At 38.7% G+C, this 18,008-nt stretch overlaps 1 protein-coding gene across 1 annotated transcript in view; it reads right to left on the reverse strand.

Annotated features, from left to right (window-relative positions):
* Positions 1 to 3,797: 3,797 nt before the first annotated feature.
* Positions 3,798 to 18,008, reverse strand: part of c1ql4b (complement component 1, q subcomponent-like 4b) — a gene marked incomplete at both ends in the record, with an annotated part of 17,674 nt that continues 3,463 nt past the window's right edge. Inside the window, 1 exon segment of the mRNA XM_080495158.1 lies at positions 3,798 to 3,977. Coding sequence (XP_080351284.1) covers positions 3,798 to 3,977 — 180 coding nt within the window.

Consider the following 18,008-nt stretch of genomic DNA (forward strand, 5'->3'; position numbering starts at 1 on the left):
AATACAACAAAGTTAATAATAATAACAATAATAATAATAATAATAATAATATTCTGTGTAGAAAGTAGGAGTAGTAATATTAAAGCTGAATCCCACAGAGCTCATGGCTGCAGTGTCTCATTAATATATGTAAAAAAAAAAAAAAGTAAGAATAAGGCCTATTGATGATATGGAAAGTGAAGAAGCGTGTTGAAGTAATGCAGCCCCACAGATACCATCAGCACCTCAGTGGCTGAGGAATTTACTTTCAGGCTTTGTCATCAAGATTCCCAAATCGTTTTCTACAGACCCTTCAGCTTTAGTTTTATTCTCATTCTTTCATTGCGCAGACTGTCAACGTATTCATATTATTACAGTGTATTCCAGTGAGTGTTCAGGTAGATTTTTCATTTTTAAACACTGAAATTGCTCAGTGAGCATGTTTATTTCATACCTTGATCCGTCAATCACACAGGACAGACATGCTGCTGATATTTCAGGGCACAAATCGAGTCGGGCAGACATGAATAAGAGATTTATCCGAACACTTCCTCAGTCCCAGAGCATACGGAGTTCACTCTGCAGGATCAGGCCGAGGTGCTACAGGTTAACACAGACAATGCATTTAAGCCATTTTGCAAACAAGGGAGTGAAGTGTTCCCTCTTATTCTCTGTGAAATCTCCCCAAGTGTATTTTCAACTGTGCTGAGAACTAAATTGGTTCCAGTTGAATTCTCTTTTTGATGTTTCATTCATTTTACTTTGTGCTCATGTGAATTTTATCACAGACCTTTGCTTTAGTGCTTCAATATGAATATCATGTCCAAGAGGGTATGTGATGTATCTAACTGCTATACAGGCCAATGAATATATGTATTAATCGTATTCTTACTGCAAAGTTCATTGTATTTGTTGATTGACATTGTTCAAAAGGTGCATAACCATTTGCATTTTTATCGATGAACATCTTGGTATTACTCCTTTTCTTGGTTTTTTTTTTCCATTTGAGAAACATCAATTGCATCCTGATTCCACATCCTCAGTAATTAGGACTTTTCCCCCCCTCTAAACCACATAAATACCAATGTTAAAAAAAACGATTTTTTTTTTTGTGTGTGGAACTAAATTAGCACAATGAATTTTAATAATAATAAAAGCTGTGAAAATCCAGCACAATTTGGTTGTATTGAACTTTATGGGTGCACTGATAATGTCACCTATAAATCCTGATCGGGAAGTGCGAGTAAGGCGATTAGTTTTTGCTTGTAAAATGTGTGAATAATTGTGCATTTCAATGCACTGTATATAAATAATCAAACAAATAACTAAACAAATAACACACCTGATATCAGCATATGAAATCTGGAGCAATGTACAGGTAATCAACTAAATTATAACAATGAAAAACCAAGTTGAATTAAAAAAAAAAAATAGACAGATTTGGTTTAATTTGAATCAATGACAGCAAAAGTGATCCTCATTTCCTTTTTTTTTTTTTTATTGTATTTTACGATCTTCAAGGGCAGAGAAAAATCTATGTAGAGTTCATACATAAACTACACGCAACTCAGCTTGCAAAGTACAGTGACAGCGATGAGATCATACTGCTTGCTCACCAATGAGGTAACAGCGCCAGAAAACACACACAGTAGGATGCAGCATGGCACACGCTGGGGGGGTGGGTGGGGGGGGCGGATTTCTGTGTACAACATACAGCGTCAAAATGGAATTTCAATCACGGCACATAAATGAAGAGTTGATCAGAATAATTCACATCCAACGATCATCTGGGTACAGTCATGCTACCCAGCATTAGAGCTGGATCTGTGCCACTTGATGGGACAATAGTCTCTGTCACACGTTTCAACTGCATTAGAAGGCCAATATAAAGCTCTCTCTTAGTATGACACTAAATCTACAATAGATAGGAATTTCATAGTGTACCCCCTGGAGTAAATTAATACGGCTGCTAAATGCAATAATTTAGTTACATCAACATAGCTTTAATTTTTGTGGATATAGAATTTGAATCACACGGTGTCATGCTTATGCTGTTTGCTCCCACCAGACATAATTAATTGTACTCTTAATTTCTGGGTCATTTATTTACATAAGTGAGTTACATCTCATTAAATATAAAGATTTACAGTCAGCGTCTGCAGTTAGCTTCTGCATTTCATTAGAGGAATATGCATTTACATTTGAAAGCACTGCCCGTGTTGGAAAAAATAAAATCCCCGTTGGATTGCTGCGTGTATCACATGGATCAGCTTCTTCATATCGCCTGGAATCAACAGGAGAAATCATTCCATGCATAAAAAAAAATTAAATGAATCGCTCGAATAAGGCACAGAGAACCTAATAGGTGTGGCACATGGCAGTAAAATGTCAACAGTCACCTGCAGTTCAGAAACATGTTCACACGAATACATTCACAGTAAAGTTTGAGAAATAATTTCACATTTTGAGAAATAAACCCAAAAGTTTGCGAGCATTAATACTCTGTTCACATTGCCGTTGTTGCTGTGTGGAGATGAGGAAATTAGTTGTGAACCTTATTCTGACTCCTATTTGTAATTCATTAGAGAGATACTCGTCAGTGCATTACTAGAAAACCTTCCAAGTGAGACTTCGTGAAAATTACAGAATATCCTAGTTAAATCTGTTTAACACCATCCAGCACACAGAACCTTTTCAGTCTAAAACAGATGTACAACCCAGCTATTCAGCTGAAGCTTGTAATCTTTTCATCTTTTCAGCATAACTGCTAAAAGTATTTTTAGAAAGACAGCACACCATACATGTGACGTGTGTGTGTGTGTGTGTGTGTGTGAAGAGGTGGAGTTGCAGTGGGAATCATCAACTCATTAGCAGAATGTGTCAGAAGCACAGCGTAAATCTCAAATGCTAATCCTCAATATTGATATACTGTGTGTGTTAAGGAACTGTTACCAACAACCTGACATACGTCTCACTGTTTTACAGGAGTCAGAAGCTGTTCGAGTCAAACAAACGGAGGCAAAATGCTTTTACAAGGCAAACCCACTCACACATATATGCTTGCACACGGGCGTGAACACAGACATACAGATTATGATCATGAAGACGGCTGTGTTATCGGCTCTGATCAATACACTCATGACTTTTCTTGGTTGGTGTCTTCGGCCAAATTGGAAATCTATCTCGGTGTATGTGAGAGCCTGCAGTTCGATACACAAACACGTGTATACACACACACGCACGCACGCACGCACGCACGCACGCACACACACACACACACACACACACACACACACACACACACACACACACACACACACACACACACACACACACACACACACACACATTTTGATTGAATGTCTACGTTCAGATACCATTTCAGTCGATTTGTGACTTGTGGCTGAAACAATCTCAAGGTAACAACTGGAGAGCAATTACTGTGTGCACACCTGGCCGGCTACAGTCAGTGTGTGTGCATGTGTGTGTGTGTGGGTGTGTGAGTGTGCATGTGCGTACACGAAACAGGAGTGAATCGTGTCTTAGCCATGCTTACGCATACTGTACATGGCACAGAATAATGATTCGCAAGTGTGTATATCAGAAGTGAATGTCTGATGCTATATACAGTATTATATTCATTTTTACACAATTTCTCAAACGCTATTAATTTAACTCTGTCAGCTTATGACATGTTTGATTTACTGAACAACACTGAAATAACACATGTCATGACGGAGCAGGTGTTAGATGAATAAAGGAGGGGAAAACTTTTTGCTTTTCATGTAGAGAGGGAGTATAACAATGCGAGTATATTGTTAGTCGGGGTAGATGAGGAAGCCAGAAAAGGTGCTGTATTTGTTTGTGTTTCCGCCGTGTACTTTGCCCCCGTCCAGCTGGACACACACTTCGTCCCCAACGTCCAGGTGCAGGATGACGCTGTTGGAGGCGTAGTCATAGTTCTGATCTGCATCTTGAGCGATGGCACTGGCCCTCACCTGAGACAAGCAACAAGAAAAAACATCAACACACACATTACAGCAGACGAGAAGTGCACAGAATGGATCTTGCTGAGTTTTGAAAGATAAAGATGGTGATTTCTCACGCTTTTATACAAGCTGGGACAGTGATGGAAGGACAAGCCCTAAATCCACATGAACTACAGTTGCAGATAAACTGATTTCCCTTCACAGTGAACAAGTGCAGCAATTCAGAATTCAGAATATTAGTTCAAACACATGTTTTTAAATCAGTAATTTTAATTTCATTTGAGCAATAAATTAATTTAGTTGCCAACGGCACTGGCAGGCCTTATTATCATCAAATATAGACAATAATAAACATGCAGTCATATAAAAAAAGATGATGAAAACTGGATACAAAGATAAACTAGTCAATAATGAAAAAAAATTATAAAGTCTATCAAGAATAACAAATCAACAGAGGAAACAATATAAACAGCGCTATTTAATTTTTGTAAGCAGTTTGTTTTGGAGCCCTGATATCAATACAAACAGAAAATGAAAGCTTCTTATTAGAACTTTACAAACAGCTTCAGTGTGAAAATGTGCTCATGGATGCTTTTGACCTTTAAATGTTTACTGAAGATGATCAATTTTCACTGGTTAGTTTTCAATATTTCATCATGAAGAACCAATTAATTTGTCTCTCCTGCACTTTTCTACAAACCACCACAATCCTCTCTGTTTTTGAATCACCACTCGGCTCTTATATCCCCAAAACACTAATCATCATCTGCAGTGGAGACATGTTCACCAGCACTGCCATCGAAATGTTAATTACCAAGAAAATTATGAAAATATGGATTTGTGGTCCACCTGAAGAAAGCGAATGCTACTAAATTGCATGTGCAAACACAGCCCTTTGAGAGCAAAAGGCAGATTTTGAAAAAGAAATAGGATAATGTAGAAAACTATATTGCTTTAAAGTGATTTTGTATTCACAGTGAGATTTATCACAAATGAAAATCAGTAATTCGTTTATGAGGTTTATCTTTCAATCTCATCACACGTAAACTTCTTTGTTCAGTTTATCTGGATGTTACCTGTTGCCATTTAATGCCGTTTTTTTGTTGGTGTAATATTATCAGCACTGATGCCTTCCTGCCCACTGGGTAGAAAAATGAGATGTGCAGTGATCTTTGACCTCAAACCTCCATGTGAGAGTACAACCTTTCTTCCAGTCACTATCAATTTTTTCACTTTTTTTTTTCCCCCCCAGAAGATTGTTGTGCCATCACACCCGATCCACCTGTTGCAAGGGACACTCTAATCGGGATTACAAGAATGGTAACGGGAAACATCAGTTCAATGCATCACATGTTCACACACAGTTAGAACCGTTCATTGGTTGTCAGTTTTTGGCATATATCACTGCTTTTGTCATGTTCTATTTTGAGATGCTGACGTTTTATTATTTCTAAATATTCGTTGAAAAAAAAAATCTTTTTTCAGCTAATAAATAGTCACCCTTTTTCACCAGCTGTGTCTTTTTTTCAGTTCCGTGTCCTTCAGGTTTTCTGGAAAGAGCTGCTGCATATAAAACAACACTAATGAAAGTACCTCAAGTCAGACAGATGATTAAAGTTGTGAGCCTGAATCTAAATAGTTTTTTTTTCTTTTTTAGAAAAAGCTTAAAGACACTAAAGGGCTTTCAAAAGAGGAACTTCAGCTTCCTCATTATGAAACAACAATTTGATCTCATTATAGTATCCATCATTTTGTTGAACGCCCCTTAACATTTCAAGGGACAGCAGGGAAAAATAAGGGTTTTATTTCATGAGTAACTGGTACAACTTCCACATTATTGAAAACTATTTGATGATCAAATATCATTAAATATGTTCTTGGATAGAAATTGCTTAGCATTCTAAGTCATTGGATTCTAATTAGAGCATGACTTTAACATCAACATGCCGTTTCCTTAAGAGGATCATGTCAGGTTATGATCATACATATGACGCAATAGAAGGTTGAACATTCAGAAGGTAATTCTTCCCCGAAGTAATTGTTTTTATTTAAAACTAGCAGTAATATACAGGTGTCATTAAACTAGAGCTTTAAATGTCTTAAAATTTAATATCTCCTGATGAAACATCCCTCACATTTTATCTACGCCAGGACGGCTTTATGTTTGAAGAGGGGAATGTCATCCACAAGGTGCTGCTGGCTCTGTCGTCGTACGACAAGCAATTTAGAAGCAAACCATTACATGTGATGGTCACTGCACATGTTTACACAGCAAACGGCACTGATGTGGTTCCACTTAGCAGTGATTCCACAACATCTCTGTGCTTCATGATGATGATGATGATGATGAGCCCGTATTATATATGTTGCTAAATAAACTCAGCAGCAGTGTCATTAGTACCAGAATGACGTCTACCCCCCCCCCCCCCCCCCCCAGAATAATTACTACATGTAATGTAATGCATCTCTTTCCAGAAGATCAGTCTCCAGTGTCCAGGGATTTAGTTAAACACATTTCATTGCTGTAGAACAGCTTCTGCGATGACAAAGAGGCATCTTTATTCATTAAGCTGCTAAATGTTTCCGTTATTTCATCCGTGCTCAGTAGAATCTGACTTGTTTTCTCACTAAGTAAGCAAATCCCCTTATGATAAATTGCGCTATCAGTAGGCAAGTAACAAACTATTCAAGCAGACAATCCATTTTATGTTGGGAAATAAAATACACATGTGCATACATATTAATGAATGCAAATATCCTAACTCTATTCATGTCTCCCCTCTGAGTCTGACTGAGGATATGTTCCATCATCTTCCCCAATCAAACTTCTCTGATCCCGTGTGTTCACAATGACCAATCACACAAGACTAAACTACTCATTTCCTGTCATCCTTCATCCAGTAAGTTTTTTTTTGTTTTGTTATTTTAACCCTATTTTATAAATTTAACAAATCAATTTTTCTCCATACCAGCATTTTGTTCATGTTCCAAAGGTGGACATTTTTATTCCCCACCTGAAGACAGAAATGAATCAATACATTTTCTTTGTTTTAATTCAACTCACATCACTCCATTAATTGTTGTCTCTCTCTCTCTCTCCACACCTCACGCCCCCTTCCATCATCCCTCTTCCATTCGCTACGCCATCCCATTCCTATCTCTTCATTCTGGACCCATCTATCCATCTTTTTTTGTCCGCACACCAGAATAAGATGCAGGTCACGCACACATTTTCTCTCCCCCGCCATGGCAGAGTTGGCGGGAGCAAAGACTAAGTGTGTCCCTGTCCGGTCTAAATCGGATTGATTAACGACGTGCTGCTGTGGCAGGTCTCCTGAGAACCCTCCACCCGGCCCCCAAACTCCCCCTCCCCTTGCTGCTTTCTCCCAGGCCCTTGTAACATCCCACACCCCTACCTACCTCCTGAGGCATCAGGCCAGGCTATACGTTGGCTGTGGGCTACAGTAATTGGTAGTCAGACAGCCATGGCAGCACCCAACCTAATAGGTCCAACTCCTCAATAACGCCATACAATCACAATAAATGGGGGCACAGGATAGGCTACAGTGGTCAAATGGGGCCATGAAATACTAGCAGGAGGTCAGAATTAGATGCGACACACACACACACACTAGCACACACTAGCACACAGGCACACACACGTACACATTGTATTGTCCTACTCTCACCATACATCCCGATGAGAACTGCTCTTCTTCCTGTTAGTTTTTATGAATCTCAAGTGAACACCTGAGAAGAAGAAAAAAAATGCGGCATGTGAGGCAGTTTGTTAAGTTTATAGTGTTGGACTGCTTTTCTCTGAAGGGATTCAACAGCTCCCCTGAGGAGACCTAATAGGTTTCAGAAAAAATATAACAGTAAAGAGATTCTGACATCTTGTACATCCAGCATCTGTCTACATGGTTGAATGGCAAGAATTCCCTCGACAGTTCCCTCAGCTGAGTTAGAGGCTGACAGGCTGCTGTAACCAGCTATGAGTACTTTTACGCTGATGAGCAAAGAAAACATCATGACCATCCTCAGATAAAGTGAAAGACACCGATTATGTCATGACAACTGCGCATGTTAAATTTGGAGTGATATTAGTGGGTATGCAGCAGCACAGTGGCACAGTAGTTAACACTCTTGTAGTATTCCCACTTCCATCCAAGTTGGGGGGCCTTTCCGTGTGGGGTCTCCGTGAGTTTTCTCCAGTTACTCCAGATTTATTCCCACATATCTGAGTTTCACAGGTAACTCTATATTGCTCATGAGTGTGTCTGGTGACATGTCTTATGTGTACCCTGCCTGCACCCGTAATCAGGTGGGATCGGCTGCAAACCCCTAATTCAACAAAGTTCTATAAAAGATGGGTTGATGAATGGATTTGAGATTATCTAAACACTCACTTCCCTTTGACATAAACTGTGTGATTGGTTAAGTCACTGGGAAAACACTGATTCAAAATATTTGATCAGGTCAGCTCTGCCCCCTCAAGGACTGTCGAGTTGTACCTTGCAGTGATGTTGAGTGTCTTTTAATAGAGAAACAAGCACCCAGTTTATAGAGATTATTTCAGAATAATCCCATGGGAGGCAAGTGCTTTTTATAATGTCCATGATCCACCAAGAAACAAAAAGCAAGGTGACACTCCAGTAGTACAGTGTTGCTGATGCTTCTTCTCGGATTTTCACTGGTAGATGTCCAGTAATTGGCTGGATTACTGAGATTACAGCACGATCTGTAGGTTAATTTCCCTACTTGTAGGTCAAATACAGTGTAAGACATTCTTAGGAACTGGAAATACTCTGAAGGCCGCTATACACTGTGCGACTTTAGTTGACAACACTGGCAATATCTTTGGTTGTCTCATAAAATCTGAGTTCCTGGAGCATACGGTGGGGTTTATTTACCCTCAAACTGACTTCTGCTACAAACTACAGCAACTCCAAGCCAATGGAAAAGAAGCAGAGGAAACATGAGGAAATTACATTACGATCAAGATGGAGAGTGTAACTTGTAATAAAAGTTTAAGACTATTAAAATATCGGTCTGTCATACAGTAGCCCGGGCATTTAGCAGACGACCAGGTGCCCTTGGCTCCAGGACTTTGTAACAAGTCAGTATAAACCACATGATTTAAAACTCTAAATATTCATAGTTTGTCACAAGCATCCTTTTATGACACGTGGTCCTCCTGGTGTGGACTTGAAGCACTCGTGTGTTTTGGAATCTGGCTCAGAGTTTGAACCCTGAGAACTGTGTGACCCAGGTGCAGTGTTCCGTGCACTTGATATGAAATCATTATACTTTTTCAAATGCATTACTTTATATCAAGATTCTGTTCTGCAATGACCTTGCGGTTGATTTTAAAAGCCCTCACATCACAGACCACTCTTGAGGGAGATGTACATACACTCTGCACCAGGCCTTCATGGGTTAAAGGATGTGCAGCGACAGTCCGGGTCCCTGGTCCCTTCAGACATGTTCAGAAGTGTCAATGTGTAACAGCCAACTCTTCTTGATAAATACAAAGAATAAATGACCTTGCCCTTGTTACCCTTCCTCACTGTAGAGCACCAGGGTATCCTGGGAGTGGTTTCAATTGAGGCACATTGAAAGTAAGTAAATTTCATCAGAACAAAATATTATGTTTTGAGTCCATCCTTAGGTTCTGTCTTTTCTCTTTTTAGAAAGACACATTTTAGGTACCACAAATGGACAAACAAGCAGTTTAATAGCCAGAATAATTTATAGTATTCAGACTGATCAGTTTTTAAAAAAAAAAAACACAAAAAACAATTAAAAGCAGCTTTCTTTTCTATTTATACAATATAATCATCCCGCCCTAAACATTACCACGATAAAATTGTGTTTACTTAAATTACTCCCATTTAGGGAGTTACAATAAAAGTTTCAGCTATTACATTCACACCACCTCATTGAAATGGCCTTTATAAACATGAACATCAGCTAATTATATTTGCCGGCCAATAGGACACAAGTTATTTATGGTTTTTTTTTTATGGTTGGCTTCCTCGTGAGACACAGAGGTTAACTTAGCCTCGACACACACACAGTGAATATTGTGACATTTACTGTGTTTATGATTAATTCATGGTTAGACTGTCCCCTTATATATACAGTAACCCTGTGGACATGTTTTATACAGTTTATGCACATATTTACAAGAGTGTGGCATTTAAAGTATTATCACAATCATCATTAATATTACTGACCCAATAAAATGTTATTAAAACCATGAATAAATGTCAACTGAGCCCGACTCAGTGAAACAGAGTAACAAAAATGTGCATTAAAGTTATGTGTTTATTGTTCTTGAGATTCAGCAGCTAGTTGTTTGGAATGATATTAAATGCTCCTAAAATAGGTGTAAAATGCACAATTTTCCAGATCACAAATACCAATAAATTACACTCTGAAAAGATTTTCTTAAAACCAAAAATCTGCAAATATGCTGGATACTTTTTCTCGCCAATATTCATACTGCTGTCTGGAGACATTTCATGTAATTTCAGTCCCTGTGAAATGTTGATAACATGCTTTAGGCCAAAACAAAGGTCCATCCTAACAACATGACTTTCACTCAGACATAAAAAGTTCAGCTTCAGTTTGACTTATCTCAATGTTTAATCGTCTGCTTCAATGCAGTCTCCTTCAATGTGCATGTACCTTCCTCCTTCTGCGATTAAATCAATATGATCAAAGTGTCAGCGTTCCATAACAACAACTTTGCTTCCATGGGACAATTAGGCTACAAGACTACACACCATGGTGCAGCTCACCAGAGTCGCATTCAGATGGTGATCTGGACGAAGCTATAAAACACTGTCAAATTGCCCAATGAAGAAAATAAAAATTTATAATAATCAGATAATTAGAAACACAACATGCAACATATCAAACAGTATCAAACCCAGGTCAGCACAATTCAGGACATCACGTTTTCACCTCAGTCCAGACATAATGTAAACTGTTCACCAAAACTCAGATGTAATATGTGTGTCACTTTTGCTCGTGAATAAAGTTACTCCACGATACCAATGGAAACATTACAGCAAAGGAAATGTAGCTAAATTGAAAATCTATCACATAAATGCAGATTTATAAATATGCTCACAGTTCAAGTATTTTTGCCTATCATTATGCGTCTCTTTTGTCTTGGCTCAATGCTAAATCTGAATGCTATACAGCGTCTAACTTGAGGCTAGGTAGCAGCTAAAAGGAACTTGATCATTGTTGCAAGTTGGCAATCATCAGCTTGATCATCATTAACTATGCTACAATTCCCTTTCTGTAATGTTAGTTTTACAATAATTATTGTCATTGTGGAGTATCTTAATTAATGAACGGACATGTGCATGCATACACTCGCTTTCCTTTAGTTGCTGGGAAATTTCCATCATCAATGAAATTAATTCAGACGTCAGGCTTTTTTCCCAGTGGCTGATAGACTGTGTGAAGTCACACGTGGGCCTTTACAGCCCACAACTGTAGATATGGGTTCTTGTTCTTTGCATGCTTTGCTGTACAATCATTGAATACTAAAACACAGAAAGTTTTCTTTCACAGATGTGTGGAGGGGTGTGTCCAATGTAAATTGTAGTGACTATTAGATAACAGTTGGTCTGCTTTTTGAACAGCATAAAAAACAAAAAGATTGATTTCATCTCAACCAATTCAAAAATTCATTAAAAAAAATATGTTCTTAATGTTGAAAAGCCAGGAAGTGAGCCAAATACCAAATTGTACATATATAAATTGTCAAAAAGATTTTTTTCTTCCATATAACATGGCCACATCTTTTATGGCCTTTCAAGAAAAGAAATCACATGTAATGTACTTTGACCTTCCTAGTGTGATAACAGAATTCCCCTCCTCTTTATTTTGGGGATTTATATCTGTTATAAAGGCTAAAACAAATCTTTAAGTGTCACAATGAGATATTGTATTTTGCAAATACTTGTCAGCTTCACTTGCTGCTAAGACATGATTAAAAACCCACATTAGGAAAATGAAAGGTCAACTTATTACTATATATACTGCTTGAAAAAACTGGCATGTAATATTTACCATAAGGACTTTGCTACTTAAGTCACATAAAAATGTGTATAATCAGGGCATGCTTGATATGGTATGTACAACCTACCACACTCAGCACACATACACATTTCATCCAGATTCCCACACACACTGGAAAGAAACCCACAGTGACAAGACAGTGTGATGTGCGTTTCTAGTGAGACAATAATACGATGGAAATAACTAATTGCTGAAATAACAAAACTCTGAGGAAGTCATATTTCATTTACTTAAGATTATTCATGGTTTACATTATTGCTTTCCATAATACCGACATTATTCCTTGTGGATCTGAATAGTGAGGTGTCGGAGCACTGTAAGAGATATTTTAATTTCTTGAGCCATGTTCACAATGATCAGATCGGACAGTGTAATGAGTCTGCAGGTTCAGCTGTCAGTTACAATAAGAGTGAAACCTTGTTTTCTTAAAGTGAGCGGGAGGAACTGGGGCTTTGGGAGTGAAAACAAGAGGGAAAGGCAAATCAGGATTATTGTCAACGGTGGCGGAGATTGATAGCGACAAGGGAGTGAATTTCTGTCTGTTGGCCCAGCGCTGTTCTGACTTGATCTGCTGCTGTGGGGAAGAAGGGAGACCCAAAGGAGAATAGAGAAGATTACACTGCCTCCACTTGTCATTAGGAGGGTAACATTAAATGGGGAAGCAGACGATGGGAGTGTTGGTCGGATGAGAGCGAGAGGGAGTGAAATAATTCCCTAACGAGGCTAAATGTTCAACAAAATCTATATTTACAGCCATGTTCCATTGACTTGTGCGACATTTTTTAAACATAAGATGTTGGCCCTTTTTGCTTTGTTAGGATGTTGATGTTTTGCCTGAGGCTTGTTTTAGGTAAAATGTCTGGGAAGAGTGTACGAGGTGAAGAGAAACTAAATTTGGATGAGGTCGCACAGGCGAGCGAGCAGCTGCGTGCACTTTAACAGTCTGCACACAGAATTCAAGTGAAGGAAGCCAAAGTTGAGAGAGGCCTTGAGTGATGGCGAGGGAGGCTGTTGGATAACAAACTGATCAAGCATGCCCGTTTCAGAGGAGGAGGGGGAGCATGAATGAGGTTGGGGAGGTGGTCTGCCCATGTAGTCTGTTATTTTTTTCAGTTTTGTTTTGTTTTGCAGTGGCGCCTTGATCCTCTGGTAATAAAAGTGACAGGATTCATTCACTGTGATGTACAGACCTCTCAGAGCGGAGCGAGCGATTGAGACAGGGTCTCTTAAACTTACCTGAGGGACCTCTGAGGGTGAACTGGGAGGGAGGGGAAGGGCAAATGAAATGGCTTTCTTTTTTTTTTTTTTCTGTATAAGCAGTTGTATTCTCTCAGCCTCCATGCATGCTCACAAGCCAGTGGTATCCTGTTTCCATTATGCAGGTTGAGATGTAACCCTTCTCCTGCCCTGCAGAGTCACACACTAATTGGCATACTAAATGCTAATATTTTGCCATGACACTCAAGACCCAAGGTGTCAAGACGTTGATTAGAAAGTCTCTAATTGGCTCTACACTGAAACCTTTGAGGGTAAAGGAAATGGCTTAATTGGATATAAATGGGTCCACTGGATGTTTTAACTGCAGAAGAGTTTCAACAAAGCTTCAATTTTGATGCTAAATTGCATTATTCTTTGACGACATATTGTTTACTGTCTTGGCTCAGAGATGTTCAAAGGTACACACATAAAAAGATCACAGTGGGCGACTAATTATCTAACACTTGAGAATCATACCAAACCCGTCTTGCAGTACTGAAGTTAAAATCCATCAAATCTTCCGAACTCACTTACTCTGCTCTGTACAGAGTTAATCACCTGGTTATAAACCAGGTTGTATGAACATTAGCTCAAAAAATACCTCTATCAAAGACTGTGGCTCACCGCTTTTTATGAACAAGACTAAATACTGTTTTCTTGATGAGGAGGAATAATGATATAATAGCGAAGCCAAAGCAAAGGACAACAAAGGGCTGGCAAAACACGGTGACAACCAGCCGTATCCTTCTAGTCTTCAGGATATAATGGCCTCAGCCATTATAACAGAAACATATAGTCAAATAATGGCCGTGTGCATGAACATGCACATAAATGTGCTGGTTTTCAGACAACAACGACAACAAGAAAAACAAAAAACAGGGTGAGCTACAGGGTGTATAAGAAGATTCCTTGTGTTTTCACAAGAACTGCTGTCTGAAAGGACAGACTTTCATCCTTTACCACGAAACGTTTCCCATTATAATGTTCAGCCAATGTGACACTGAGGCAATGCAACACACGGGAAATTAGTTTATGAATTGCTCCGTCAAGACAGGTGCAACTGTCAGGAAAGGAAACAGCTCCAAATGTGCCAAAATAAAATGCATTTAAAAGTGTTTAATGAAGGGCCCATATTGACACCTTGTCTGACTTTCTGTAATTAGTCGCTTCTTCCTCTCACAGCAGCGGGATCACACCTACCGACTGGGAGCGAGCAGTTCTTTTCCTCTAATTGAATCAAAGCTTGTCATCATTGCAACTTTTAAGAAGTAAAATTAATTACCAAATTAGCCTGTATACGGGAAAGGCTATCATACATCTGGTTGAATCTCTAATGTCAGGTGCATGTAGACAAATCAGTAAAATAAGCATATTGAATTGAATATTGTGTGCTTAGACATTATTGTTACGCTGGAGCACTAAACTTAGTTTTGATTCATAAGTGAGTAAATCACTTTGATGATTACATTTATAATATATTTGAAAATGTCTTATCAACTAAGAATCAACAATCTGCACCTTTTGGAGCCCCTATGTCTATTTTATGGCCTGCCCACCTTTATTATGCCTTTAACCTGAAGATTAAATGTCGCCTCTTAATTAATCTTTTGTCCAACCTTTACACCTTACATTGTTAAAGCTGAGCCACATGTGAGAGCATTTTGATGGGCTGTGCGAGGGCGTCAGCTTCATCACCATCCTCCAGTACGTCCAAGCAACCGCACTTCTATAACAAGGCTATGCCTGCGAAAAGCCAGAGATGCTGAAATGTTACTTTCACCCATCAAAACTACAAACTGACCAACTGACCAAACGAGATCCCCCCCCCCCCCGTTTCAGACCAGCTATAAATATTCATACTCCCACTCGGTGCTCATCACTGTAAAGGGCAAAGTACATATTGGTGGTGAATTATATATCCATTGAAAAGGTCATCTACCTCAACACCAATCCTTTGATGAGTTATGGGACACAGCGAAGGAGGAAGATTCCTTCAACTGAGTGCTTAAACTCTGCTGTAAACTCGCACATCAGCCACACATTTTATCAGAGAGTGTTTGAGACGACCGGCTGGGATAAGAGCCTGACAGGTCCAGTTTTTTATTTGTTTTAATCAGAAGTCTGACATTGTCTTTTATTTTGAACTCCTGTATTCATTTGAGAACCTGTATCCGATCTCCCGCAAGTCCCCCCACCTCCTAACACACACACACACACACACACACACACACACACACACACACACACACACACACACACACACACACACACACACACACACACACACACACACACACACACACACACACACACACACACACACACACACACACACACATCTCTGTCTGTCTGTCTGTCTGTCTGTTCGTCCGTCGGCCTCCTTGTCTGTGTGCGGCCTGCCTCTGTTGTGATCTCTCCCCAGGATGCCCCTTGTTCTCAGCTGCCTTTCACAAGACATTGATCAACACTGTGCATATCAGTCTGACAATTTGGAGACCTCTACACACTCATGCACGCACCTCTACCCGTTCTGTGAAACAAGACTGACACGGCAGGCTATGAAAAAAAAGTTTCCAATGCTCATTTTATCTCATTCTAAATTTGTCTGTACAGCATATACATGTCACGTTAATTAGGCTTATTTATCCAAGCTTTTTCTTTTAATGGTCAGAATTGCCATCACAATCAAAGAATAATGTGGGCTAATAACTACATACAGCAATAAAGTGTTTTTCAGCTGCTCCCTGAAATTAAACAAGTAGACTTAAGTAGTTTTTATACCCGATGTCCTTCCTGAACCAACACTGATTCCAACCCAAGACCTCAAAGTCAAAACATAGCCTAATGTGCCACTATAGTACAATCCAATATATTAAAATGATCTTAAAATGCATATTTTATTTATACAAGTGGCTATTCATAGTTTCTAATAGCTCTCAACTCATTTTACAATCGTAATTAAATAGACCAACTCACAGCATCAAAATTATTACATATTCATTGAGCAATGTCAATGTCTTGCAAACATTACTTAAATGTATTAATAGCTGGTGTAGTTTAAAAAATTACAATGCATCACGTTACAAAAGATATTTCTATGTAAATGTGAGAAATTGTTTTAATCAGATTGATACCAGGAGAGAAATCTGTAACAGCACAATGGATGATAGAATTATTATTGTAAATTTATCAATCAAGCAAATGAAAAGTGATGTAATCCTGACAGGGGTTTTTGCCTTGAATGAACTGTTGTTGGAAAGTTAAATCTAAAACATTTAACATCGGAAGGGTCATTCAACAACACTTTCAAAGTTTTAGGTCGCATACACTCACGGGCATATTCTACAGCTACGCTTGTACCTCTGACATAAATTCTGCCTTGACAGAGGTCATCAAAATATCTCTGGCAGTTTCAAGCTGAACTGAACATGATTACCTTTAAACATGACAGGTTTATAGCAGACCTATTACTCAATAACATGAAGTTGGACACATATGTCTCATGAAGTGATTGATAAGTTTATGTTCTTCAGTTCCATACAAACAGCCACATTTGATATGACTGAATGGGAACACAAGTTTATAAATAAAGATAATTTACAAAGAGACAAAATTTTATATATAAAACTTCCCATTTTTTTGTCAGAACAAGGCTTAGTTAATATGACCTGTCCATTTCTACCCTATATTATCCACCAATATTATATAATCCATTGCTAAATGATTCAGGAGTGTGCAATTCATTTTCTCAAGGGGGTAATGTGGAAATTACTGAGGAGGGCTCAGCAATAGCGTCTCCTAAATTCTGCTCAATATGAATACATCTTCAACCAAAAGGCAATTTCTTTTCCTGCTCTGCATCAGTTAAGTTCTTGCATGTTTTTCTTATAAATAGAAATGGAATTGTAACTTTTCAACATGATAGCATGCATTCATGATTATTGGGAGGACAGAGAGGTCCACAAGTGATAACTAAATACATTGGAAATAAAAAAATAAAAAAAACGTGCTACCATAAAAAAAAAAAAAGGAAAGCAGTTGTATTGCATCATATGCCCACATTTCCACATAAGGGATGATTTGTCATTGACCACTCATGGCTGGGCGGGGTCATCCAAAGGCCGTCGTGTGGCCCTCATGTCAAACAATCACCAGGTCTAATGTGTTCTGGACACTGACATCGGATTTTGTGATATATATTCACCTTCACTTGCTGTGGATGATGCTTTGGTGTCCTTGCTGCTTTTCGCTGACTTTTGGCTCCTGCTTCATATTTTACTTACTAAAGAAATAAAGGCCATTAAACATTCTTCGCAAGGTTTTAGAATGATCTTTTCCTGTAGGTTTTGACTATTTTGTTCGTACTGACAGAAGCAATTAATTCTGTAGTGAACAAAAATAACTTCACACAAGCGTAAAACCTCAACGAAGGAATTACTAACCAATGTGCTACTCTGCATCTTTGCAGCCTCTCAGTTGATAATGCCTGTACTAAAGTTTCCCCATTGACCTGAGTGCCTCAGTGTGCTACAGGAGCACTTGTCTATTCACACGAAAAAGCGGCAAGTGCAATGAAACTGTGAAGTGAGGGCAAGATCAGCACTGAATTGGGTTAAATAATTTAGTTGATGGAAAAGATAATTAATGGGGAAGGAGTCAATAGTCAGTGTAGATGGGAAA

The sequence above is a fragment of the Blennius ocellaris genome (genome assembly GCF_963422515.1).
Source record: "Blennius ocellaris genome assembly, chromosome: 4".
NCBI lineage: Eukaryota > Metazoa > Chordata > Actinopteri > Blenniiformes > Blenniidae > Blennius > Blennius ocellaris.